Genomic DNA, 24,435 nt, shown 5'->3' with positions numbered 1-24,435 from the left:
AGAGCATAGATGGTGAATACGAGCAACCATGGAAACCAAACGTGCCTCGACATGTTTTGTTTTAAATAATATTATATTTTTATTTAAAAAAAATACTCCTAGTTTAATGTGAATATATCAAAAAAATTATAAAAAAATATAAAAATGTCCTTGAAGCAAATTTAAATAAATTATATACCAAGAGCAATTTAATATTTTTATTATGAAAATTAAAAAATAAAAAAGTCGAGAAGGCAAAGAGTTTTATCAAAATTTTGCATTAAAAAATGATGTAGTCATTACGCTGTGAAAAAAAAAAAAAAAAGAGAGTCAAAAACCAATATGTCTCAAATGATTTTCATAATGACTAATTTATCATGTAGAAAAGACTATTAAATTCCTGAAGCATAGCTTTCTAATTAGTTAATGAATATTAAAATAATAAAGTGAAGACATCATGTTTTATAGATTTCGTTAATTTTTAAAGAATTTTATTTCTTTGGAATTTTTTAAATCGAGATAGAGATACATACGTAAAACTATCTAGAACTTTTTTTTTTTTGGATTGATGTATAAATTATTGTGTTGAATAACCAATTGAATAAGAAATAAGTAAATAAAAAAGAATTATACTCCGTTTTTCTAAGTTTTGATTTATTGGAAGGACGTCCATGAATCTTGTTAGCATTATTGCAAAACCCGAAATCACAATCACGAAAAACCCTTTTCTTGTTTCCTCTCCCCTTTTATTTTTCTCTAACAAAACCAAAAGCAAAACCTCAATTCCAAGAGTATTATCCTCTTCAATGTCTTACAATAAAGAACTTGCTGCTGCCAAGAAAGCTGTCTCTCTTGCTGCCCGCCTCTGCCAGGTGAAGTCCCTTTCTTTGCCTCTCCCTGTATTTCTTTTTCGGAAGTTGGGTCTGTTTGGATTTTAGATATTGTGTTTTTAGTTGTTGAAGGATTTTATTGGCTGGTTTTAGAGTGTGAAATCTTTATTTCAGCATGACCCATATGTTATTACTGTGTGGTGGGTTTTGGAGTATGAAGCTTTTACTTTGTTTGGTTTTTCATTTTCTGATTAAAGTTTGTTTCTTGAGACTTTATTGGATTTTTTTTGGAAGAGGGTTTGAATGGATGATTGAAATGGAAAAAAAAAGAGAGGAAGAAATGGAAATGGTTGAATGGAAATAATGCTAGCATCAGGGGAGTTAGCTATTGTGATGCCTTTTAGTATAGCTTTTGCGGGGAAACTGATTCTCATGTATTTTATTTGCTTATTTACGCTCTGTTTCTGGTGTGCGTTCTATATAATTTCTTCCCCTTTCAGACCAATGAAGCTGATTTTCATGGCTTGTGTTGGTCCCCTTGTGATTAACTGTTTCATTATATATCCTATATCTGATTAACATGACGTTATCCTTTTTTAGAACAGGTGATTTGACATTTTGCATCCTGGCACAAATGTTTTAGATAGTTTGCATGCGTGTACCTTTTCTTGTTATCTTAAGCTGATTTCATGTATTTTTGTTTTTCCTCAGAAGATGCAAAAAGCTATCTTGCAATCAGATGTCCAATCAAAATCAGATAAAAGTCCCGTCACTGTTGCTGATTATGGTTTGTTGCTAAACATTCCTATGTATTCTTGTTGATTATGTGCAAAACCCTTTATTTTTCCTTTTCGCTGACAGACTGTTAAATTTTGTTCAGATGATTTGAAGTTACTGTTTAGTCAATAGCCTGATGATTTGATACTTTTGGCTATGTTTTATCATAGGATGTTGTTTTCTTAAAATTATGTATATAATTTCAAAAAGCACCTGACAAGCTGTGATCAAGTTTATTTTCTATTTTCATGTGCAAGTTTAGGAGCTGGGATGTATCCGTTTGTGTAAACCCACTTGAGTATTATGGGTGATAGTGCTGCCCTATCTATTCTATACGAGTATATGAGTGGTTTGTCATCTTGGCATATGCTAGTTCTTATCTGCTTAAAAATTGTATTATAAATGAGAGCCACATTAACTGTAATGATTCTTCTTGTGAACATGTGAATGTCTTGCTTCTGCAGTCCCAAAGCTGTTGGGTTTTAGTTGAATTCTTCATTGTTTCAGTGCTTGGAACAAAGCCTTTTTCTAGGCTTTAGACTATTTATTTTCTGAATATACTTCTTTCAGCTTTTAGGGTTGGTACAAAAGCAACTTAGCTAATAACCCTTTTTGGCACTTTCGTTTGATTCTAGGCTCTCAAGCACTAGTTAGTTATGCTCTGCAGCGGGAGCTTCCTTCTGAACTATTCTCCTTAGTGGCGGAGGAGGTAGATGGGTGAAAATTCAGAATTATTCTGAGATGTGCAAGCCTTTTCCTTTTTATTGTTGATATATCAAATTCACCAACATATCCTTTGGGGAATATTTCTAGGATTCAGAAGATCTCCTCAAGGATGGTGGCCAGGAAACACTAGAGCGAATCACAAAACTTGTTAACGATATTCTAGCTACCGATGGATCATATAGTGATTCTACTTTATCCACTGAAGATATTGTCAAGGCCATTGACTGTGGAAAATCTGAAGGTGGTTCTCGAGGCAGACACTGGGTTCTGGACCCAATAGATGGCACTAAAGGGTGAGTTTTGAAACTTGGGTTTTGGCATGAATATTTGTGCTATGAAGCTGTTTCGTACCATGATTTTTGCAATGTGAGAAGTTGCATCTTGGACACTGTAATAGGTTGGAGTTCTTCTTAACTACAACATGCATGCTTTTGGTTGAATGTGCAACTTATTTTGAGTAAGACATGAGCTCGAGATTTTTTTTTTCTTTTAATTTTGAATTCCATTGCAAGAGCCAAGCTTAGCTCGGCTTGTTTATCCTGATAAACAAGTAGAGCTCAGACTTGGTTCACATTTAAGTGAAACAAGTCAAATTCATGCTGAGAGCCAGAGAAAGATGAAAATGAGTTGAACTTGAGCTACATGTCTCTGGCTTGAAACGAGGTCTAGCTCCTCCAGAATTGGCTGAGTTGGGCAATCAAATAGTAGCTGATGTTAGAAAAGTGGTTTTCTGCAAGGGTATTCTTTTCCTTTTTTATTTGCATGAACTGACTGGAAAGTTAAATCTTGCTAATGGGATTTAATATAGGTTTTTAAGAGGAGATCAATATGCAATAGCTTTAGCATTGCTAGATGAAGGGACAGTAGTGTTGGGCGTCTTGGCTTGTCCCAATCTTCCGTTACCTTCCATTGCTGGTGGCTCTCAGCATTCTTTGCCTGGCGAAGTTGGTTGCCTTTTCTTTTCTGTAGTTGGCGGTGGAACTTACATGCAGCCACTGGATAGCTCTTCAGCAGTGAAGGTCAGCGCACCTAATGGATTATTTCCAGATGACATTTATTCTCCTGGTTGTCTGTGATTTGTATAAAATGTCTTCTTGTTACTGTACAGGTGCAAGTCAACGCTACTGACAATCCTGAAGAAGCATCACTCTTTGAATCATATGAAGCAGCACACTCCATGCATGATCTATCTAGTTCAATTGTCAAAGTATGATCACTCCCCCACCCCACTCCCTTTAAAAAACAAAGATTTTAGTTGCAATACTCTAAACATTTAATTTTTGGACAGAAACTTGGTGTCAAAGCACCACCAGTTAGAATTGATAGCCAAGCAAAGTATGGCGCTCTGTCTAGAGGAGATGGGGTCATATACTTGCGATTTCCACATAAAGGTTACCGTGAAAAAATATGGGATCATGCTGCTGGATGCATAGTTGTATCAGGTATAGAAAATATTCGTTTTGCCTATATTTCTTGGGCTCACATACACTAAAGTCAGGTTAAGGACTGATGTAGCCTGTAACTCGTAGAGCTTTAGAATAATTGCTTTCCTCAATTCTATATGCTCTAATATTTGCAGACACTTAACATTATTATAGGCCTTTAGTGCTGGAGTTTTTGAATGAACATCTTGTTAACATAATGTGTTGTCAAATTACTCTGCCAGAAGCTGGGGGACTGGTCACAGATGTTGCGGGGAACCCCTTAGATTTTTCAAGAGGAAGATACCTGGATCTTGACACAGGCATCATTGTTACGAATCAGAAACTGATGCCATTACTTTTGAAGGCAGTTAGAGAATCCATAGAGGAGAAAGCTTCATCATTGTGATTCTTTACTGATGAATGAAGTCATTTCCTTTGCTAAGTTTGTTAGCAACTCAAATCAGTTTTACGTGACTTGAATTTTCCACTCTATGTTTGCTCAATGTATGTTGAGCATGAAACTCTTGCAACTTGTGAATTCAAATGTATTATCCGATGCATAATAGTAGTGTCATTCTGCTAAGCTGCAAAAATCCAAGGTTTTGGTTCCCTTATATTTGTCAATAATCTTTAGGCCTTGACAAAATGATCCCCCTTCTTTAGAATTGACTAGCATTATAATAGTTCTAATAAAATTTCAAATATATCAAGATCAAGTTTGAAAAATATTTATAGTATCAATAAATTGTATATTGAATTGATAAATCATGCATTAGAGAATCTGTAGTATGAAGTGTTAATTTTTAATTATTTAATTTGTTATACGTGTTTTTAGAAAAATGAGAAATTGACATAAACCTTTATTTTTTCACTCAAAACATATAATCACACAAGTCAATTTTGATTGAAACTCTTTTTTCTTCATTCAAAGAATATAATCATATAAATCTTTTAATTTTTTTATGGACGAGTCCTGTTGTCTCACCCATCAATTTGTTTAATTAATATCTTGTATTATTTATACACAATGACTATATTGAATGGGTTTAGAGTTTGTAATCTAAAATGAATATCACAAATGAACTTAACATGTGGGGAGTATATTGAATAAATTAGAAGTTAATGGACTGAAATAAAAATAACTATAAACTTGTTATTTTATATGAAGGGTTCAAATTGCATAAATAAAATATTTAAGGACTAAATTGAATATAATTACAATTTGTTTTTGGAAACTACGTGTTTTGTTAACCTAAAAGGTTGAAACATTTTATACACATGGCCCAAATCACATAAATTAAAACTTCAAGAATTGTGACGAGTTAAATTACAAAACTCACTTAATTTTTTTTTTATCAAAATAATTTTTTTTAAAATGTCCATCAAGCTTAGAAATTATAGATTAATTATAAAAAAAACTAAGGTTACTCAATGATTAACTGTGCAGGTAGATTCATTATTTGTGGATTGTTACAATGAAATGATGATTTTATCCTCCACAGTACAAGCCAATAATGCTTAAAATAAGAGGTAAAATGGTCTTTTTATGAGGATTATTTAATATTATTAAATTGATCGAGGTTAAATCAATTATCAACTTTTTTAACACAATAACAAAATTAAATTATCCTTAAAAAACAAAAAGAAAAGAAAAGAATTGTTTGACATCCAGGGCATGCTTAGTTTTTTTTTAAAAAAATATTAAAATGACTTAATTGATCATAATAACAAAAAATCCTAAACTTATTATTAGGATCTTTTTTGTCTTTTTATCATGGGTTTTTTTTGTAATTATCACATAGGCTAATGGGCGATTTGATAATTTAACAAATTTAAATATCATTAAAAAAAAGTTAATGATGCATGCAATGCATGTGTCAGCACATGAGTGTGTCATTAGGTTTCGGACTACATGTATAGCGTTGCTCTTTGACCTAACACCAAATTCTAGGATAGAGTTGGAATGTGCTCAACATCCCCTCCATAAGTGGTGTGTGTAAACAATAAACCGCCGGTTTGTTGCCGATAACTTTTTTTTTCTCTCATCACCTCAATTTCTGCACAAAACCCTTTGATTTTTCAAACTAGCCCTTCAACTTGGTGTTTCTTCAAATTTAGTCCATATTTTTTTTATTATTGTTTTTTTTATTTCAATTAATTTATAGAGTTGAAATGTTTTTTCAGTTTCATTCTTATTTGATTTTTTCATATATCAAATTTGGTTATCATTTTTGTAATTGCTATTTTTTAGTTTTTTTATTTTATTTTATTTTTCAATTTAATCCCTCATTCTTTTATTTCATTTGGTATTAATAACTAATTTGGTCCTCATTATTTTATTTGCTACTTTTTTTTTTGTTTTTTATCCTTTTCTTGATTTTATTTATTTTTCAATTTCCTCCCTTATTGTTTAATTTCATTTCATTTTTGAACCATATTTGGTCTTCATTATTTTGATTGCTATTTATTTTGTTTATTTTAATTTTTTTATATAATTGGGAATTTTGCATCGTGATTTTTACAGGTTTGCCTTCTCTGAGGTAATTCGATCTCATGACACAGGACACAAGATTGGAAGATTAAATTGACTTTGGGTTTTTTTTTAGATTTTTTTTAATTTTTTTTAATTTTATCATTCGATATTATATTGTTGGGCCTTCAACTTCATGAGTTGTTTTTTCTTTCCTTTCTATGTGGTTATTATGATCTCAATTCCCGAGTCATGAGTTAGTTAAGTTAACTCGGGTTGATTCGAGATTTTTTTTGTTTCGCCTTTAATTATTTTGTTTGCATAGGAGTTGCCTCCATGTTTTATTCCTTTTTTTTTGTATGAGATTATCACGCTCTTATAAGTTGACCGCGTGTTTGACATGTTAACTCGACTTAGTTTTTTTGTCCTTTTCTAAAGTGATTTTTTAATAATATTTATAGGGTATCTTTTCATGGTATTGACAAGCTCTTTTTTTATTGGTCATTGTCTTTTTTTGTATTATTATTGTTGCCTTTTTATTTTATAATTATATTAATAAATTAATTAAGCTCATTAAATCTATTCAAAACAATAACCCTAGTCCCAATTTTTTTACTTTTTAAAAAACCCTATCATCATCCTATCTAGTTGTAGCTAAACTTAGACGACTCGTTGCAGCTAAATTTACATTTTGTTTTATTATATTTACTATTTCATGTCTTGGGGGTATATATTGCAAATCATCTAATCAAATAATTATATAAGTTTCTTTAATAGTGAAATAAATCAACATCAAAATTATATAGATATTAATATGTTAAATTGAAACAAATCAATTAATGTATATTAGAAAAATCAATATCTTTTATATTTTTTTCAATTTGTTACATGTAGTTAGAAGAGTTGAAAAATCAACAAAAGTTCTTCCTTAATTCAAAATATGTTTTCTAAATTAAAAATATAAAAATAAACTAAATAATTGAAATTAAAATTCAAAGTGGTTTCGTATTTTTTCATCAAAATATTTTATCATAAATTATCATGGTATTAAACTCATGTATAACCCTATAAAATTTATTAACACACTTTTTCTTAGACAAACTTTCTCATGGATATTATGCTTATGATTAGTTTTTTTTTTTTTTAATTCATAACCTTTAAATTATCAGATTATTGTGGGTTCAGATATGAAAAGTTCAGCATAAGGCCGGAAGGCGGGTCAGATGGCTGAGAAGGATTTGAAAGATAATATAATCAACCAATCGTCCAGTTACAAGGAAACATGAGATGTGTGGATCGAAAAGCCAGAATGACAGAAAAAACCTGATCAATTCCTGCTAAGAAAACTGAAGCCCTGTCGAAAACCTCAAACCAGGGCAGTGATCCAACCACCAAGAACACCGCCAGCTGAATACAAGCAGAAAGGAAGGGAGATCAAAACAAGGCATCAGAATTAAACTTTAATTAGGATGATTGATCAGCCGGGATAGCTAGGTTATCTTGGACAAGTGACTGCTCTGCTAAAATAAGGTTTAGCTGTAACTTGGCTAAAAAAGGCTGCCTTTTGCAATATTGTTTTGGTGCAGGTCTGATCTCTTTTTGTCTAAGCTATAGGATGGATGAAATCTTTACCACAAAAATCTTAAAGAATTGTATTTTCATTTTGTTCCAATATACTACTATTAATTTTTACGCAAGCAATTCTACTCTCGTCCTTTGCTGGGGTTTTGAGACATGGTTTTATGGCTAGGTTCAGTTGATCTTAGTGTGACCTGGCCCATTATTAGAGATGAATCGCGAACTGACGGACCATTCCTATTTATTCTGATACAAGAAATACTGGATTTCTCTAAGTTGATTCTCAGAAATCAAATCATGAATCTGACCATTTATACTTACGAACTTGTTCCAATTCAACGCTAAACAAGTACTAATTATTAATTAAATACTTGTGTTAGAAGATTTACAACATGGCCGCAAGTTCTTGATAGTTTTTTCTTCTTCTTAATCATATCGTTGTTGTCGTTATCCAAGATAATCTGTGCTACTGTTATTTATGCCTCTCAGCTGATGCTTGTTCTTTGAGCTATACTTCGAAGCTGAATCTGCCTACATCCCTCACTATTCTGAATCTTGATTACTTCGTTTGAAGTTGCCACTATAAACGCTGTTCGCTTGTTTTTGGAATCTAGTCATCTGGACAAACTTCCATGCTCTTCCTTAGAATCAATGTTGAAACCAACACTAATTAAGATGTAAAAAGTATTAGAGATTAATCAAATCCTTTTTGGAATTTATAGTCCTATCCAATTTCTATTTCCACGGTCTAAGCAAAGCCAAAAAGCTATATGTACAACAGATAAAAAGAGTAAGTGTAAAATAGCTATTTGTTTTACGCTGCCCAGGTGAAAAATATGGCTGGCCGTAATGTACCAGAAGATGTCATCCTAAATATCCTGTCAAGACTAGCTGTAAGAAGTGAAACTCTATGCAGGTTCAGGTGTGTGTCTAAACAATGGTGCATCTTGATCTCCGATTCTTTACTTTATAAGCTTACACCATATAACTGGTCCGAACAAGTACAAAGCTCTCGGTGTTTCAACAGGATTTAACTAGTTTTTGTGCTGTATTATGCAAAGAACCTGAGGAGAAAACGAGTTCCATTCATTCTGACTACTCTCACAAGTGTTAGTGCCTTTATATGAAGCGCGACTCTATTCTGGTCAATTTCCAGCAGGACCCTAGCTAGTTTGTGCCGAGAAAAGAAAGTAAAGTTCATGTTTCCTTGTTGGATGCGAAGTTATTACACCCGGCTCAAGACAGGATGGTAAGTTTGCAAGGTCAATTTACATTCGTAGACCAACCAGGTTTAATATTAAAACAAACATTTAAAAAAAAATTTAAAAGAATTTGAAACAAGGTTATTTTAAACACAAATTAAAAAAAAAATTCTTAAAATTGACACAACCAAGTTAATGGGATGATGAAATTGCATGTCAAATCACTTGAATTTGATCACGTCAATGTTCATTTTGGTTTGAAAAGGACCACCAAACAGGCTAGATTCCAAGTTAATATAGATCATTGGTTCAATCTGTCTAAGCCAAAATGGATCTAACAACTCTGATTGGATGTAAAGGGTGTTGTGGAGATCTTCATTGGGGAGTCACTTTGACCTGTACCTAGACCTGCGTACATGAGGGCTAAAAAACATCACTTTTATCCAGAAACCTAGACTACTGGATTGAAGCTCCATCTTATGTAATAAACACCTCACTTTACCCATTTCCTTTTCCATGAGGGATAATTATTACTCTCGCATGTGAGCTTGACTCATTCCATCACAACTTCTCTCCTAGCAGAAGTATTTAACAATTCCAAGTGCGATAATTGTTATCAGAGTATTATAAACATCAAAAACTCACCACTCTTTGAAGAACTTGATCATCTAGCTAGGAGATCGCGCACCATTCGCTCCTAATCTATAAGCCGCATATATCTTACTACTCCACAAGTCATCTGCTCTTTGTTCAATAGTCCAACTAGATCTTCAGTTTTTACCATGAAGGCACCAATCTTGAAATTTAATCCACACTTTTCTTTATACATAAGATGGAGCTTTAATCCAGTAATCTAGGTTTCTGGATAAAAGCTCGTCCTAGCCAATACTACATTATTGGCTATGCAAACACCTATAGTATCCACTTGTACCTAGCCAAATCATTGGATCCGTGACTATTTGTTGAGGAATTACGCATTGAAGGGTCATTTGGACCTGCAAACATGAGGGCTTACATATGAGATTGAACACTAGTACTTTAACCTGAAAATGTAGACTATTAGGTTATGAGTCCATTTTATAAATAATCACCTTATTGTTTTCATTCCCTTTTAATGTGGAATAATTATTACTCGTATGTGCGCACCTATCAAATGGAATGGCAGTGCAAGATTGGCTGGCTTTCTTTGCACAACATTCCTTCGCAATGTATCCTTCAGGACATGATTTGGTTTGTCTTCACGGGAAAATCATTTCTACATATGTAATCCAATCCAAGCACACACCAACTTCGGCATTACTGAAGGAAACTTTTTGTTGAGCATGGGAGTACTGGTGCAGTTTCGGATACAATCCGTCAAAGGATGAGCACATATATACTAGCCATTTCTTTCTAAACTCTCGTTAGAAAAGTATATGCTCGGGTGCGAAATATTTACCATAAGGGAAGGTGGATCAGCTGCCTTGGGTTCGTGGAAGGTCTTGACAGAAACTCCATCCAAGATACTGGTAGGGTCTGGTCTGGTGAGATGATCAATGATGTGTTTCATTGGATAAGCACCACAGATTTGTTTCAGTCTATAGTTTACGATTCTGAAGCTGAAATTTGTGATGCTTGATGTTGAAATGGAGAGATTCAGCACCCTACATTTCCCCAAAGATCGATGATGCTTTGGATTTTGATCCATCGATGTCTATGACCGGCCGTAGGAGAGGGTCCTTATACCTTATTGACAAGGTGAAAGATGTCAGCTCTCAACGGTTGAAAATATGGATGCTAAAGTTCTGTAGAAAAAGTAAAGAGTACATCATCAATAATATTACAGATGCTAAAGGACTGATTTATTTCAAAGTGGCAATTGTTTTGTCCCCTTTTAGACCCGACAGTGTATTAATTCATCTCTAATTATTATCTGAATCCAAACATACAGAAACAAACAATTTAGTTTAGTTTTTGTGACCCAATATTCATCATAGATTTCCAATCAATAAGTAATATGCATCAGATCACCTTTTCATTTGTTGAATCATTAACAAAATGGGTTTTGCATTCTTAACGGTGGTAATTACTTGGACATATGCATCATAATTAGCTTAATTAGCTATTTCCTCAATTTAAAGTAACTGGCCACGACGAACTATGATAGCGAATGAACTGAGATTTATTTCTTATTTGTTCTTTAAATCAGAATTGTATAAAAATATGTCTTTTGTATTTGTTTCTAGTTGTAATTCCTTATATTTGAGCATAAAAATACGTCCTTCTCTCGTTTAGAAATAAACTAGCAATAAGTTAACTGATTACATTTAGGATTTAATGTCTTGTGCCTGCTTATTATGGGCCGCATTGAGGAACTATGTAAGTTGTATATTAGCTATTTAATAAGATTTTATATGATTCATACTAATTTTATTATCATCATTATTATGATGAATTTATGGGTGTTCATGGGGGATGTATAGTTGGATTGGAATTGTATCCATAATCTAATCCAACTTTTAATATTTTATGAATTGTCAACTCAATTTACTTATTTAATTTTTTTTATCTGATCAGATTGGATATATCATGTAGGTCAATTTTAATATGAATATGAATAGTATTTTTTTTTTTTAATGAATGAGCTTAATTAGAATTAAAATATTAATTGAATAAATTAGCCCAAAATTGCTAATATAAAATAAGTCGCAAATGACATAAGTAATTATATGTTACATCAATAGTAGATTTAATATTGGATACTATGATTAATGGATTTCAATTCACAGATATTAAACTTAAATTTTCTGAATTAAGTTTACTAAACTACTTTTTTTTAACTTGTGTTTATTCTATTAATCTAATTTAATTTGGTGGATGAAGTCAGTTGAGGGTTAAACTATACTGGTTGAGTCAAGTTATCTGAATTTTAAAAATTTTAACCTATCATCTAATCTATAATATTTATTTTTTAGATTTTTTAACCCATTATTATCTGTAATATTTATATTATCTGATTTTAATGGGTATATATTAAGTCAGATCAAATAATACAAACATTGCACATGAATTATTTTTTTGAACAACCCTAATAATGATGATTCATAGTATCTTTGATATAGCAATATAAATATTTCTCTCTTGTAGTATTATCGAATTCTAAACATAAAAACTTGAAACACATTTGTAAATTGATATTGCTTGAAATTCAATAGGCTTTTGAGTGACGTGGGCTTTGAAAATGATGTAGAATCGAATTAGCATAAAAAAAGCTATCTTTCTTTAATCTACCTCTTTTTTTTTTTAATTGATCCCTTATTAAATTAAAAAAGAAGGGGTAAAAACATTATTTTTTACTATAATTATCCCCTCATGATATAAAAATTTGGTCTAACTGATGGGGTCAAGAAATAAGCTTTTATCGATGGTCATTTTCATTATCTTAGCCTTGATTATTTTTTTTTGGGTTATTTTTAGGTGGGACTGTCAAAGAACCATCTCAACCCAATAGTTTAAGCTGTTAGGTGAGGTCCTAAGATATGATTTATATTATTCTCTAACATATCCCCTCAAGTGAAAGTCATTTGGGCTTGAAACTTGCACAGGTCTATTTTACCTTGTGCTTAATTTTTATCAAATAAATGGGGATGATGAGATTCGAACTCGTGACCACTTGGTCATCAAGGCTCTGATACCATGTCAAAGAACCATTTCAACCCAATAGCTTAAGTTTTTAGGTGAGATCCTAAGATATGATTTATATTATTCTCGAACAGGGACTAGACGTAAATTTGAACTTTAATATTTAATAAATATTCAAACAAAATTGATATATGGATTGAACGTATCAACATTACATGAATGATTGTCATAGTTTTTGGGTTGCGCGTGTGACATCGCCCGGTAGCCAAAAGATAACTTCTAGGGTGTTGTTTGATTCCTCTCGACATCCCCTCCATGGCTGGTCGACTCATGTCCTGAATGAACATTTAGTTTGGTATCGACAATTTTTTTTCCTTCTCTGTCACCCCTAGGTTTTCATGCCTAACCCTTCAAATTTTCAGAGCTGCCCCTCAATTTATTTTGCCTTTGGATTTAGTTCCTATTCTTTTGGTTTCTATTCTTTTGTCTTTGGCCCTTTAGAAAGTTTTTTTTTTTTTGTCAATTTCATCATTCAACCCTATTTGCCATGTGTTGTATTTTTCACTTTGATCCTCAATGAAACGTGCTTGCGTCGCCTAAACATATTTTTTCTTATTAGAAAATACAAACTTGTAACATAGCGCGGACCCAAGTCTAGTTTAATACTATAAATTAATAACTTACCTAAGATAGTAGTGTATGATATAGTTGTAAAACCTAACCTGGGGTTAACATGAGAGAATGCTTGGGGCAACCTCAATTTTTCCTTTTTGAAAAGAAAAAAGAGATGAAAATAATGTTATTTCGACCTTTTTTTTATATAAAAAAGTTCATGGGTTGAGTGCTGAGTTTTGACAGGATCAATTTCAGGTTGATTGGGTCAGCAAGTTAACTTGGATTTTTTACCAAGTCAGTCAAGTTTTTTCTTCTTTTAGTTTTTATTCTATCTGACTAATTCAGTCTTGAATAGACCAGGTCTTATATTAACCTAGATTTTTAACCAAATCAATCAAGTTTTTTTCTTTTTTATTTTATCTGACCGATTCGGCCTTGAATAGACCAGGTTTTAGATTAACCAGTCATGTCGGTATGGGTTTTAATGGCGTGAGGATACATGTATGCAAAGCTTCCTTATGCTATCCCACTCATTCCGTTTCCTTTAATAGTGTGGAACTCTAACATAAATATCGTATGCATACAAATAGTTTAAAAGATGATAAAGCAATTTCCACTTGAGCTAAAATCAAAAGTTGATTGCAACTTTTACATCCTTCAAAGTATATATATAGACACACACATCATGCATGACAAAATGCTAGACTAAGCAAAACTCAGGCAAAGACGTTCGGACAACAAATACAAAAAGCAGAAAATGGTGGGGCAAAGTAAGCCATGCAAGACAATAAATATTGTGGAAGCAGCTGGGCACCTCCCCTTTTCAACTTTTATCCTTCCGTTTCTCGCAAAGACATGACACTCGGGCAACATGCAAGAAATTTCTCATGATCAATTTCAATTTATTTTTTATTTTTTTTTATGTAGCAAAGGATGAGCTCCTAAGTTGATATATCCTGGACTCAAATCCATTCGGAGCTGGCTGTAAGAATGAAATTCTCGTCAATGTTCTAGTTTGGGTATGCATAAGACCTTATCAAGGATAAATTTAATTTCAATTAGTATGATCATAATAACTTGTTCTATTTTAAAACTGATCGGAAATGCTGAATTTTTATAATGAAAATAAACTAGAATGCCACGAACCGAAGCACTCCACCATATATATAGTTCTCTCTAAGTAAAGATAATAATATTGTTTTATCTAAATTAAAAACATACAAAGATTCACATGTTTACACATGATTCATTAATATAAGTTGAAGCAATATACTGAAACTAATTTGGAAAACTTATATCATCAAGATCATCATCCATTGATAAGAACATCTCATCTAGACATGAAAGTTCAGTCCCGTCATCATCATCAGTGGTATTGCCGACGTTTTGGATGCAGCTTCCCTCCCTTTCATAGACTCGACACAGGATCCATTGATGGCAATCCTATAGATATCAAACAATTAAAGATATATTAGTTGGAGATTACTATTTTATTTCATCAATCGGGCATTTATATTGTATCTTAATTAAAAGAAATTAAGGGTTTTGCTTACCAGTTTTTTCTTTCTCTTGTAAGATGTGCCGCTCAATTTACTGTTGCAAAGATGATATTCCTGCATCATCCAGCTTGTTTCTACACCTTCAGCACCAATGCAATACACGAGGTATTTCTTTAATCCAACCTTCTTACCAGCACTACTAAATATAGGTTCTTCAGTATCTAATGATTTCCAAAACCCATTTTCTGTGACTTGGTTCTCCATCACTTGACTAAAGTAGAACCACTGGTTTCCACTTGACAAAGCCTTGCCTGTTCACTCAAAAAGATAACAGGAACTTAGCTTTTTCTTTGAACCAACATAGCAACTTTCTTGCCCCCCTCTCCCCATTTTTCTAGGCAATGGGAAATAACTTTCATTTGAGCTAGAAGCTATATATAATTCATTTGATTTCCCATCTTATTAAAAAAAAATAAAAATCCAAGTTGGTTTAAAAAAGAAAAAACCGAGATCAAGATATATAGAGATAAAGGGAATTACCTTCAAGTTGCCAGGGATCATGGGGATAGAGACCAAGATCAGGAATGATGTCAGGGTTGCAAGGTAAGAGTGAGGCCTTGCGATGAAGAAAGTGAAGGACAAGTTCTTCATCAGTTGGGCTGAAAACAAATCCCGGAGGAAGGTTACCACTGCAGCCATGATCTCCCATGCCTAAACAAACACAAGCCAAATAAGTTTGGTGTTTTTTTTTTTTGGTGAAGTTAGAACCTGGGACAGTGCATGTGGCTAGATATCCCAAGGGCTATAGACCTAGCTATATAATAGTGTTGAGTGAGAAGAGAGACACTGATTGCTGCACTGTGACTCAAGAATTAGTTATGGGCCAAGGGTGGAAAGGCGGCTACAAATGGATTATTTCAAGTCCTTTACATTAAATAATCAATTTCAAGGGCAATCAAAGTGAGTTGTTCGGTATGTTTGGTCATTTTCATCATCAAATGTAGGCATTTAAGTGATGAAATTAATGGATTAGGCACTGCACGTTGTACTTGATCACTTCAGGGGATATTTATTAATTATTAATTGTTCATCTCCAAATGTTTTAGCATCCAAAAATATGAGCAACATGTGACGAAAATGTGATGTAATCGCAGAGATTAACTCAGGGGAGTTTTTTTTTATGACAAATTAAAGATAGATGAACCACACCCGGACGTCATGTATATATCTGTCTCGGAAGAAGATTATTTTCCATGATAAAAACCTCAAATTTCATTTCCTAAAAAAAAAAAAAAATTAAGAAACAGAAAGAATGATCAGGGCCAGTTCAAACAAAATTACATATACCAAAATTTCCCCTCTTTTTTTTATGAATAAAATCGGATCAAAAAGAAATTCATGTCTTAATACAGTACTAAGCCAAAAACAATTTTATTCCTACTGTTATAAATTGAGAAATGATGTTTTCTGTCACCCTTTAAGTTGAATATTCTGAAAGAAAGAAATAATCATGCTTTGCCATGTTTCTTACATAATTTAACTCGAGACTCAGGATCCTTTTGGCTGGATATTGGTTTTTTAAGACCAATTAGCCACTGTAAAAAGCTTCCCAGTGGTAAAAGATGTGTTCTAATACACGATGAGTGTAGGATGAGGTAAGCATGCAGTCGAGGTTTGATTCGTTTGGTATATCTTTGTCGTATAAAAGCTAGAGATGAGAATGATTAATTATGTTCGAGCAATAATCATGATGGGATACTGCTTGCTTGTGTGGCTTTCATCACCGAAAAAAAAGTAGAAAATAGTAGCTTTAATTCGGTAGTAGACCAATGCTTCCTTGACCAATTACAGGGGAGTGACATGACCTTGCTCCGGGGATGCATTATCCCAACACATATATGTATATCATACATAAAATGCAAATTTTATCATTATCGCTATCTCTCTCGTGAATTACTTTTTAAATTTTTTTTAATGTATTAAAATAATATTTTTATATATTTTAAATTATTTTTGAATCTTTACATTAAAACATACAAAAAAAAAATTAAAACTAAAAATATTTAAAATCTTTCAAAAACACAATCCAACCGCAATCCTAGAGATAACATATACTGTTGAGATATGAAATTTAAATCTCAATTCCTCGCACTATTTTTTAAAAAATAAATTTTATTTTTATTTTTTATATTTTTAGATTATTTTAATATATTAATATCAAAAATAAATTTTTAAAAATAAAAAAATTATTTTAATATATTTTTTTTATAAAAAATATTTTAAATAACAACAGCTAATACAGCAGAAATTACGCTATCAGCTGCTCTCGTTAGTCATCTCAAAGTTTCTTTTATGTGACATTTGTTCATGATTTCTTTTATCGTGCAAAGCCTTGACATGCGAAAACGATTTCTGCTTTTTTAGTCTTGTACGTGTGTTTTTCTCCTGTTGTTGGAAGAATGATTTGGAAACTGTGACTTCTCGAAGAACATAATTGGGAACTAAGTTCAACTTGTTCGAAATGCTGGTGTAATAAAAAAGTTGATGTCAAAAAAAAAAAAAAAACAAAACCAAAGCAGTATTCCAGAGCTGTGTCCACAACGGTGAACGATGAATTCATAACCTCTCTCAATTTTTGTTAATCACAGCAAATATCAAGGGCTCAATGACCTCGTAAAACTACTTAAAATGAGTAATCTTATCGTTGACGGAAGATGAGTAATCTTATCATAATCAACAAAAACAATCCAAAACAAATTTTTATTGATTAAGGGTTTGATGTCAAGTGACAACGGTATAACGTCGGTGGATAAAGTAGGATAATATGGCTCCAGGAGCTTGATAACGCCATTCATGTTGCTGATCGAAGACATATAGCTAACTTCGTACTGCGGTGTGTTGTCCCGGTCACTTCACAGCAAAAGTAACGACCCATTGCTAGATTTCCTTTCTTTATGAAAGTGATTATTAACGTTAGGTTTTCTTCTTCTTTTTTTAGTTTACCATGTTCATGGGGTGGAAAGGAATGCTTTTGCTTGGATGATTTTAAATCATGGGCAAGAAACCATTCACCTTTCTATTCTGTCCAGAAAAAGAAACAAATGGGATGGGAAAAATCATTCAGCTAAATATGAACTAGAATCTTCTTTTGCAGGATATAACTTTACTAGCTAACGCGTGTTACTTGTACGTGTTAAACGATACTATACAGGAAAATTACTATCCTTTTAAGACATCTAAAGAACCACCTTGGAGATTGCAGTATTCAACCAAGGAAAGCTCTGCTGGTGTTTTAGGTGCCCAACAAGCTTGCTGGCAAAGCTACTTCTAGACAGACATGTAATTAATGCCTACACATCTTCAAAGAGAATGCATGTGTTTAATTCTCCGAATCGCTTGCTTCATATTAGTTGATGGCAGGGTTATCAAACTCAGATGCCAAACTCTTCTCCCCAATGAAAGCATGAAAGTAGCCCGCCACTGAATATGAAACAGAATCAAGGTTGTATCCTCCCTCCAAGAAAAACACACAACGGGCACCACAGATCTTTCGCCAGTTGTTTAATATTAGAGGCAAGCATGCAGCATGTTCCTGTTGTAAATCAAAGACTTCCTAGTGGATCCAGAACAGGACCATCATACCTGGAAAAAAAATATTCGCAATGCGTGCTTTGTTCAGTCTATTCGTTTTAATAGCAGCACAATAACACAGTTTCAAACCTCAGTATGAGAAGTTAATACTTTGTCAAAACTATTTAGTTCAACCAAACTTGCTATTTAGAGTTCAAAAAGGCTGTTGAAAGGCTTCACAAACAGTCACTAAGAACTGATGCAGGTGCAAGCAATGCATCACATTTAAATTGCAGTAAAACACCAAGATGATTTTATCTTAGATAGCATAGAAAGGAAAAATGAGCAAAATATTCCCATAAGATTTCCACGTCGCATCATTTTGGGAAACAAATTGTTTTCAGTAAAAGAGGGAAACGTGTTGCAAAATTATTTCCTTTCAAGGATGTATTGAATTCCATGGGAAGGGTGGCAACTCACCCAGCAGAAGCAAGAAAAATATCTGGCTTGAACCTTTGAGCACTTGGTACAATGACTTCATCAAATACGGTGCTAATGGCAATATCACCTGAGCCTCTTTGTAGAGGCAGATTTAAAAATGTACCTTCACCATCTCCATGACCTAGCTCGTCAATTTTACAAGTACCTGGATAGCTTCCATCCTGTGCTCATAAAGAGGAAAGTAGGATTTAAGTGGTTAGTGGGCACATTATGCATTTACACTTAGATACGTGTGTATCCAGCAGCAGAAATCCTACTTGAATAATGGCATTTGGCACGCAAACTGCAAGAACATGCCACAAGTACACATATCATGCTGCAGGCTAAGTATAATCTAGGTCAGTTCATCACATATTTTCCGCTTTTTAGCATGTGTTTTGACATGCATATTACTCCCTTGACCTAGAATTACTTGCATGCCTTACCAATTTGAGATAGAACAAAATGTTTCTCCTGATTTTCTCTTTCACTTTTAACAATAAATAGCTGTGAATTAGCAAAACTGTTCTTATGATAAAACACAGAAGAATGCATGAAATGTGTGATCCCAAAGTAGTATGAGAATGGACAGATAGAAAGTCAGGACATAGGGAGTAAAAGAACATTAGTTGGTAAACAGAGCAGTATTAAAACGACCTCCTGCACAGACAAGATGGCTGGCTTTTATTACTTTCAAGTCTTTAATTTTCCACCTCAAACACAAAGCTAATTACCCAAGGGAAAAGAAAAACACACACAAATGAGAGAAGAGAAAAGGGAGAACAAAGGAAAAGAAGATGCTTTTTATATCACATCAGTTTTCCTAGTGGCAAATAAAGTCAAACCTCAATTTTTTCAGGGAAGAGGAAATTCAAACCTGAACGATCTCTAACAACCAACAAAGAATGACATTTCATACTTGGTAAGTTCAGATTTTAGGGCACCTTTTATCTTGAAAAAAAGGACGAGCTGAAAATTTGGGGAAATAACACATGCATTCATCACTATTCAAAATTCCTACTGAGGTTACTATACATAACCAATATGACAGTTCGGATTTTTGTTGAAGAAACTGGCACACAGTTCATTTTCATAATTGTTTGATTATCTACAGTTCTTCAACAAGGAAACAAAAACTTATTCTGATCATATATTTGCTTGAGATATCCAGTTGACTCGATTTTTTTCTTTGCAACATCTGACCTTCTGTATCTGTGTTTAAATATAAAATTCATGCTCCAAATGAGGCATTATAATTGGTAAGATAGGAAGAAGACATTGAGATAATTTAGCAAGATGCCAAAATTGCATGTGAATAGCAAGAGAAAAATGTATCAAGTGCAAAGAAATTATAGCTTACTTGAATATATTTGGATCATCATAAAATGCATCATTCGTCCCATTCCCATGGTGAACATCAAAATCAATGATTGAGACTCGTTTTAATCCATGCACACGATTGGGCATGATGAGCTGCAATGGTCACATTGCCAAAAACACAAAAGCTCATGGGCCCTTTTGGTATAGCATGATGCCCTGGAGGCTTGATCAAAGCAAATCCTGTAAGTGGATTCTGGCTGTTCTTAGATGCTGAAGTTAAAAATTAATATTGTTAACCAGTAAAGATTGATAGAAGTTTTAATGCTGGGAAAAAAAGGAAGAAAACGATCTGAAAATAAAATATAGAATCTGCGAGGAAAAAGCTTACATACTATAGGTGGGTATAGCTCCTCCCCAGCAAATTCTTATTATGCAAGGAAATTTTATATATAATTTAGATAAAATGACATTTTCTTAATAAATTAAGGAGAATGTAGGCATATTCATAGGCTGATTCCTTCCATCAATTTTGTAGACAAGCTATTTTGGAAGTAACCTTAATTATATTCACAGTAAACCAATGATTTTGGAGAAGTACATAATTTTTTTTTCAACATAGCATAGCTATTATGGCAATTTTGTTAACTTTTGGGGATGATGATAATGGCAATTTTTATAGCTCTATTAGGGAAAAAAAAGATACAAATAACAATATAAGAAGACTATTGATTGAAAATCATGAAAGGGACATTGCATAATAATTATATACAACATGGAAAAAATGTAATAGTAAGAATATCCAACTGCTACCTTCGAAGTGACCTCTTTCTTTTCAAGAGCACTCACAATTGCAGGAACTCTAAGATGGAATTCTGGATGTGCCTCCTGTAAGTGAAAATAAATGATGGGGGGGGGGGGGGGGATCCATGAACTAAGTAAAAAAAAAAAAACACACACACACACACCTTCAAAGATAACCAAAGCATGAATTGCAAAGAAGCAACACCATAGTAAATCAAGAAGTTACTCCCTCAGCTGCAAATTGTTAGTCCCTATACAGTACTCCCAACTTTTTAAGGGGCATGCAGTTGACATTTCTTCCAATGTCATAAATTGTACTAATTCAAGATCTTCCAATCCTATCCTGATTAGGTATGCTCTTATATAATTGAAGACAAAAATTGAATTTGTAATTTGAAACAACACACTGAGAAACAATCAAATGTTCCTCAATAGGTAGCCAAAACATGTATAATCAACCTCTAAAAAGTCCAGCATTTAGTCAACTGGCACATACATATGGAAATACACTGAGCTCAATCGAACCAATTTGAGTTTCAGAGCCCAAGTATGCTAAAGGAGCACGATAAAAGGATGGAGAAAAGCCCCTCAAGTAAGCTTCGGTTTTCTCACTTTGTGATAGAATAAAGAAAATATTCTAAAGAATGACATGATCAGAACACAAGCCAAAGCAAGACTTCATGTAACCGATGTCCACCACAAAAACAAGACAAGCATGCCCCAGAAATGAATACTTCACAGGAGCAAAGACTCCATAACACATTAGAACATCCATCTATGAAAGCAGAGTTCAGCTGAAGATTCCTGGTTATGACCCATGGCAGGAACTACACTCTATATTACTCGTGCATCCTTTAACCTTTCAATAGGTGGAGTTGGAGCAAGAAATAGAAACTCCACTACTCGTTGTGCAGAACTGCCTTTGCAAAATCAAACGCCTCTGAAAACGTTGGCATCCTGCAGATTGAGCACCAAAACCAAGTGTCTATAGCTCTTCTGCTTGCCATAGATGATGCCGTACCAAAAATAAAATGTTCCCTTATAAAAACAGCAAGTTTTTTCTTTCTTGTTGAAAAATAGCATGCATGAAAACATCAAGTGTCACAATAACTTCACCTGAATAGCAAAAGTACTTCCAAGACTATAGCCTATATGACATCAAATGATAGCTTATAGAGATTTTTATCTTGTAATAATCTTACTAATGAATTATACAACATGATAATAAGTGATCAATCTTACCATTCTTTCAACAAAAACATTTACTTTGACCAACCATTTAAAAATAAAAAACTCCAAGAATTGAACAAACCAACAAGCAAAACCCGGTTACAGTAGATAATCGTATATTCCAACTTCCATAATTCAATCACAACAAAGTTCGCAAATGCCCCAGAATTTAATATAACAAGTTGAAACAAACATACAAAGGCAGTACCACAAAACCCAGATTGAAAAAAAAAAAAGCAAAAATCATAGAAATAATATTTATTTTTTTAATTTGAACATTATAAATTCCAAATTCAGCTAAATGGTTTACAGCCTACCAGCTATAAAAATCAGTAAACTTTCTTTTTCTTGTAAAGAAACTTGCTTTCATTGAATAGCCACTAAATTGTAAGTATCTCTATATAAATAGGAGAGAGAGGAGAAAAGGGTTACCTTCAAAAGATGGTAGGCGGAAAGTTTGAAGCGGAAGTGTGAGCTTGTGGCGTTCGAACCTGTTATATCTTTTATGTCTTTTTGTATTTTGCTTTTTATTTGCTCTTTTTTATGGGCCTGAGGCGTGGAATATATATATATAATTTATTTTTTTTGGGTGCAAAAGGGCCAGACAACATTCTCTTTAAGGAGGATAAGAGAAAGCAGAAGGGCAATGGGCCAGTGGCCATTAATGGCACCATAGCGTTCCATGTTCTTGAAATTTCCAGGATGCTACGATAATTTATCAAGCAACACAGTTTGCTTCCCCAAATAATTCCTAGCTACTTTAAGGAGGTTTGCTATTGTTAGAATTAAAACCTTAGACCAAGCCAATATGAGTTAAATTATAATCAACCCTCTAGTTTTGATGTGTGTGACATTTTACTAACAATATGAGAGATAAATTTAATTGTGATGTACAAACCTAACCTAAAAATACCATATGTTATAGAATAAAAAAGAATTGTTTGCTTCATAAAGATCACCAGTTCTATTCCCATAAATCTTAAAGTCACTAGAGGATTGCGTGGTTATTTAACTTCAGGACTCGTAAGATTAGTCGAGGTGCGCGCAAGCTGACCCGCACACTCACGTTAATAATATATATATATATATATATATATATATATATATATATATATATATATATATAGTATAGCACAAAGTAGCACTGAATTATCTCAATAACTCTAATATTAAGTGTGTAAGTTTGGTAATTCAATGTACGATATATTTTTAAAATGTTTTTTAATTGAAAATATATTAAAATAATATTTTTATATATTTTTTTTATTTTTGACATCAACATATTAAAATAATAAAAAATTACATAAAAAAATCCATCTAAACCTTTTAAATAAAAAATATTTTGGAAAATAGATGAAATCACAGCTCCCTCAATATAAGATACAATAGCTAGTAACATTTTAATTAAATGAGTCACTTCACTATTCCATTTGATCATGAATTTAAAACAATTTCAGCATAACTCACTTTTGAAATCAAGCAACCGAATCATGAGATGCTTCACTCAGTGCATCTCTAGAGAGTTTGGTGTTTAGATTTTTAGATATCTTGCAAAAATGTAATTGTTAGAAAGGTGATATTTCTATTTAATTGAAAATGAAATTTCCCAAAATTTTGTGATTATTATGTTCGGTTTATCATTGAAAAATCTCCAGAAATGCAAGTAAATTTGCTATGTTATCTTTATAATTAAATTGAAGTATCTAATTTGGACATAAGATATATATTTTTTTTAATATTAACACATGTATTACTTATGTTTAAACCTATGAAAATGAAATGAATTCAATGAATAAATTTAAAATCATAAAATTATAACAACCATATAAAATCATATATCTAATAATAAATTGAGTAATTAATATACACATTATATTAATTGTTTTGAAATCAAGTTAAAAGATACACACATATTAAGTATTCAAAATCATTTTTTTAACAAATACATTTGAATTAATTGCCTAAAATATATGAGATGTCTTGAAATCTCAATTTCCCATCTTTGTAATTATCAATTTATTGCTTTCCCAGAATAATCTTGAACGTTCTCATCTCAAACACCCCCTAATATTGTTTGGAGCTTATTAATCTTAGTTAAGGACAAAATCAATGAGGCCATAGGATGAAAGTTTGACTTATTTTAGTTAATTAAAAAGATTTATTAAACATTATAGCCTACACAATCTTCTCTCTTCTATGTTAATCTCCTCTAGGATTCAATCCCATATATGCCTCCTTAAAAATTATTATGTAATTACCAAATAATCTAGTAGGCATTTGAGACAAAAGTAGTCGATTTTACTAAAGATTAAA

At 32.7% G+C, this 24,435-nt stretch overlaps 2 protein-coding genes and 1 long non-coding RNA gene across 8 annotated transcripts; 1 reads left to right on the top strand and 2 right to left on the bottom strand.

The window, feature by feature from the left end:
• Nucleotides 1-484: 484 nt before the first annotated feature.
• Nucleotides 485-4,319, top strand: LOC7486102 (SAL1 phosphatase). 2 transcript variants are annotated; one of them, XM_002309884.4, is made up of 8 exons: nucleotides 485-851; nucleotides 1,521-1,596; nucleotides 2,222-2,295; nucleotides 2,400-2,605; nucleotides 3,121-3,331; nucleotides 3,421-3,519; nucleotides 3,601-3,754; nucleotides 3,979-4,319. In XM_002309884.4, exons 1-8 carry the CDS (start codon nucleotides 651-653, stop codon nucleotides 4,140-4,142), a joined length of 1,185 nt encoding a protein of 394 aa, XP_002309920.2. In that variant the 5' UTR covers nucleotides 485-650; the 3' UTR covers nucleotides 4,143-4,319. The 2 variants fall into 2 exon arrangements, with proteins under 2 accessions (XP_002309920.2, XP_024460886.1); XM_024605118.2 differs by having other exon boundaries at nucleotides 549-851; nucleotides 3,982-4,319.
• A 10,014-nt stretch (nucleotides 4,320-14,333) lies between these two features.
• LOC7466746 (NAC domain-containing protein 104) lies at nucleotides 14,334-15,605 on the bottom strand. The gene is made up of 3 exons (XM_002310483.4): nucleotides 15,262-15,605; nucleotides 14,776-15,032; nucleotides 14,334-14,665 (listed from the first exon to the last, which is right to left on the bottom strand). Exons 1-3 carry the CDS (start codon nucleotides 15,428-15,430, stop codon nucleotides 14,501-14,503), a joined length of 591 nt encoding a protein of 196 aa, XP_002310519.2. The 5' UTR covers nucleotides 15,431-15,605; the 3' UTR covers nucleotides 14,334-14,500.
• Nucleotides 15,606-17,846: 2,241 nt separating this feature from the next.
• Nucleotides 17,847-22,670, bottom strand: LOC18100914 (uncharacterized). Of its 5 annotated transcripts, none has more exons than XR_002982996.2 (5): nucleotides 22,555-22,670; nucleotides 20,902-21,849; nucleotides 20,132-20,331; nucleotides 18,772-18,953; nucleotides 17,847-18,363 (listed from the first exon to the last, which is right to left on the bottom strand). It is a non-coding gene; the product is annotated as an uncharacterized LOC18100914 (long non-coding RNA). The 5 variants fall into 5 exon arrangements; XR_002982998.2 differs by having other exon boundaries at nucleotides 20,902-20,976; nucleotides 22,555-22,651; XR_002982997.2 differs by lacking the exon at nucleotides 22,555-22,670 and having other exon boundaries at nucleotides 20,902-20,976; nucleotides 21,057-22,528.
• Between the last annotated feature and the right edge of the window lie 1,765 nt (nucleotides 22,671-24,435).

Source organism: Populus trichocarpa, chromosome 7 (genome assembly GCF_000002775.5).
Source record: "Populus trichocarpa isolate Nisqually-1 chromosome 7, P.trichocarpa_v4.1, whole genome shotgun sequence".
Classification (NCBI taxonomy): domain Eukaryota; kingdom Viridiplantae; phylum Streptophyta; class Magnoliopsida; order Malpighiales; family Salicaceae; genus Populus; species Populus trichocarpa.
The sequence above is the reverse complement of the archived record's forward strand: the minus strand, read 5'-3'. Positions and strand labels throughout refer to the sequence as shown.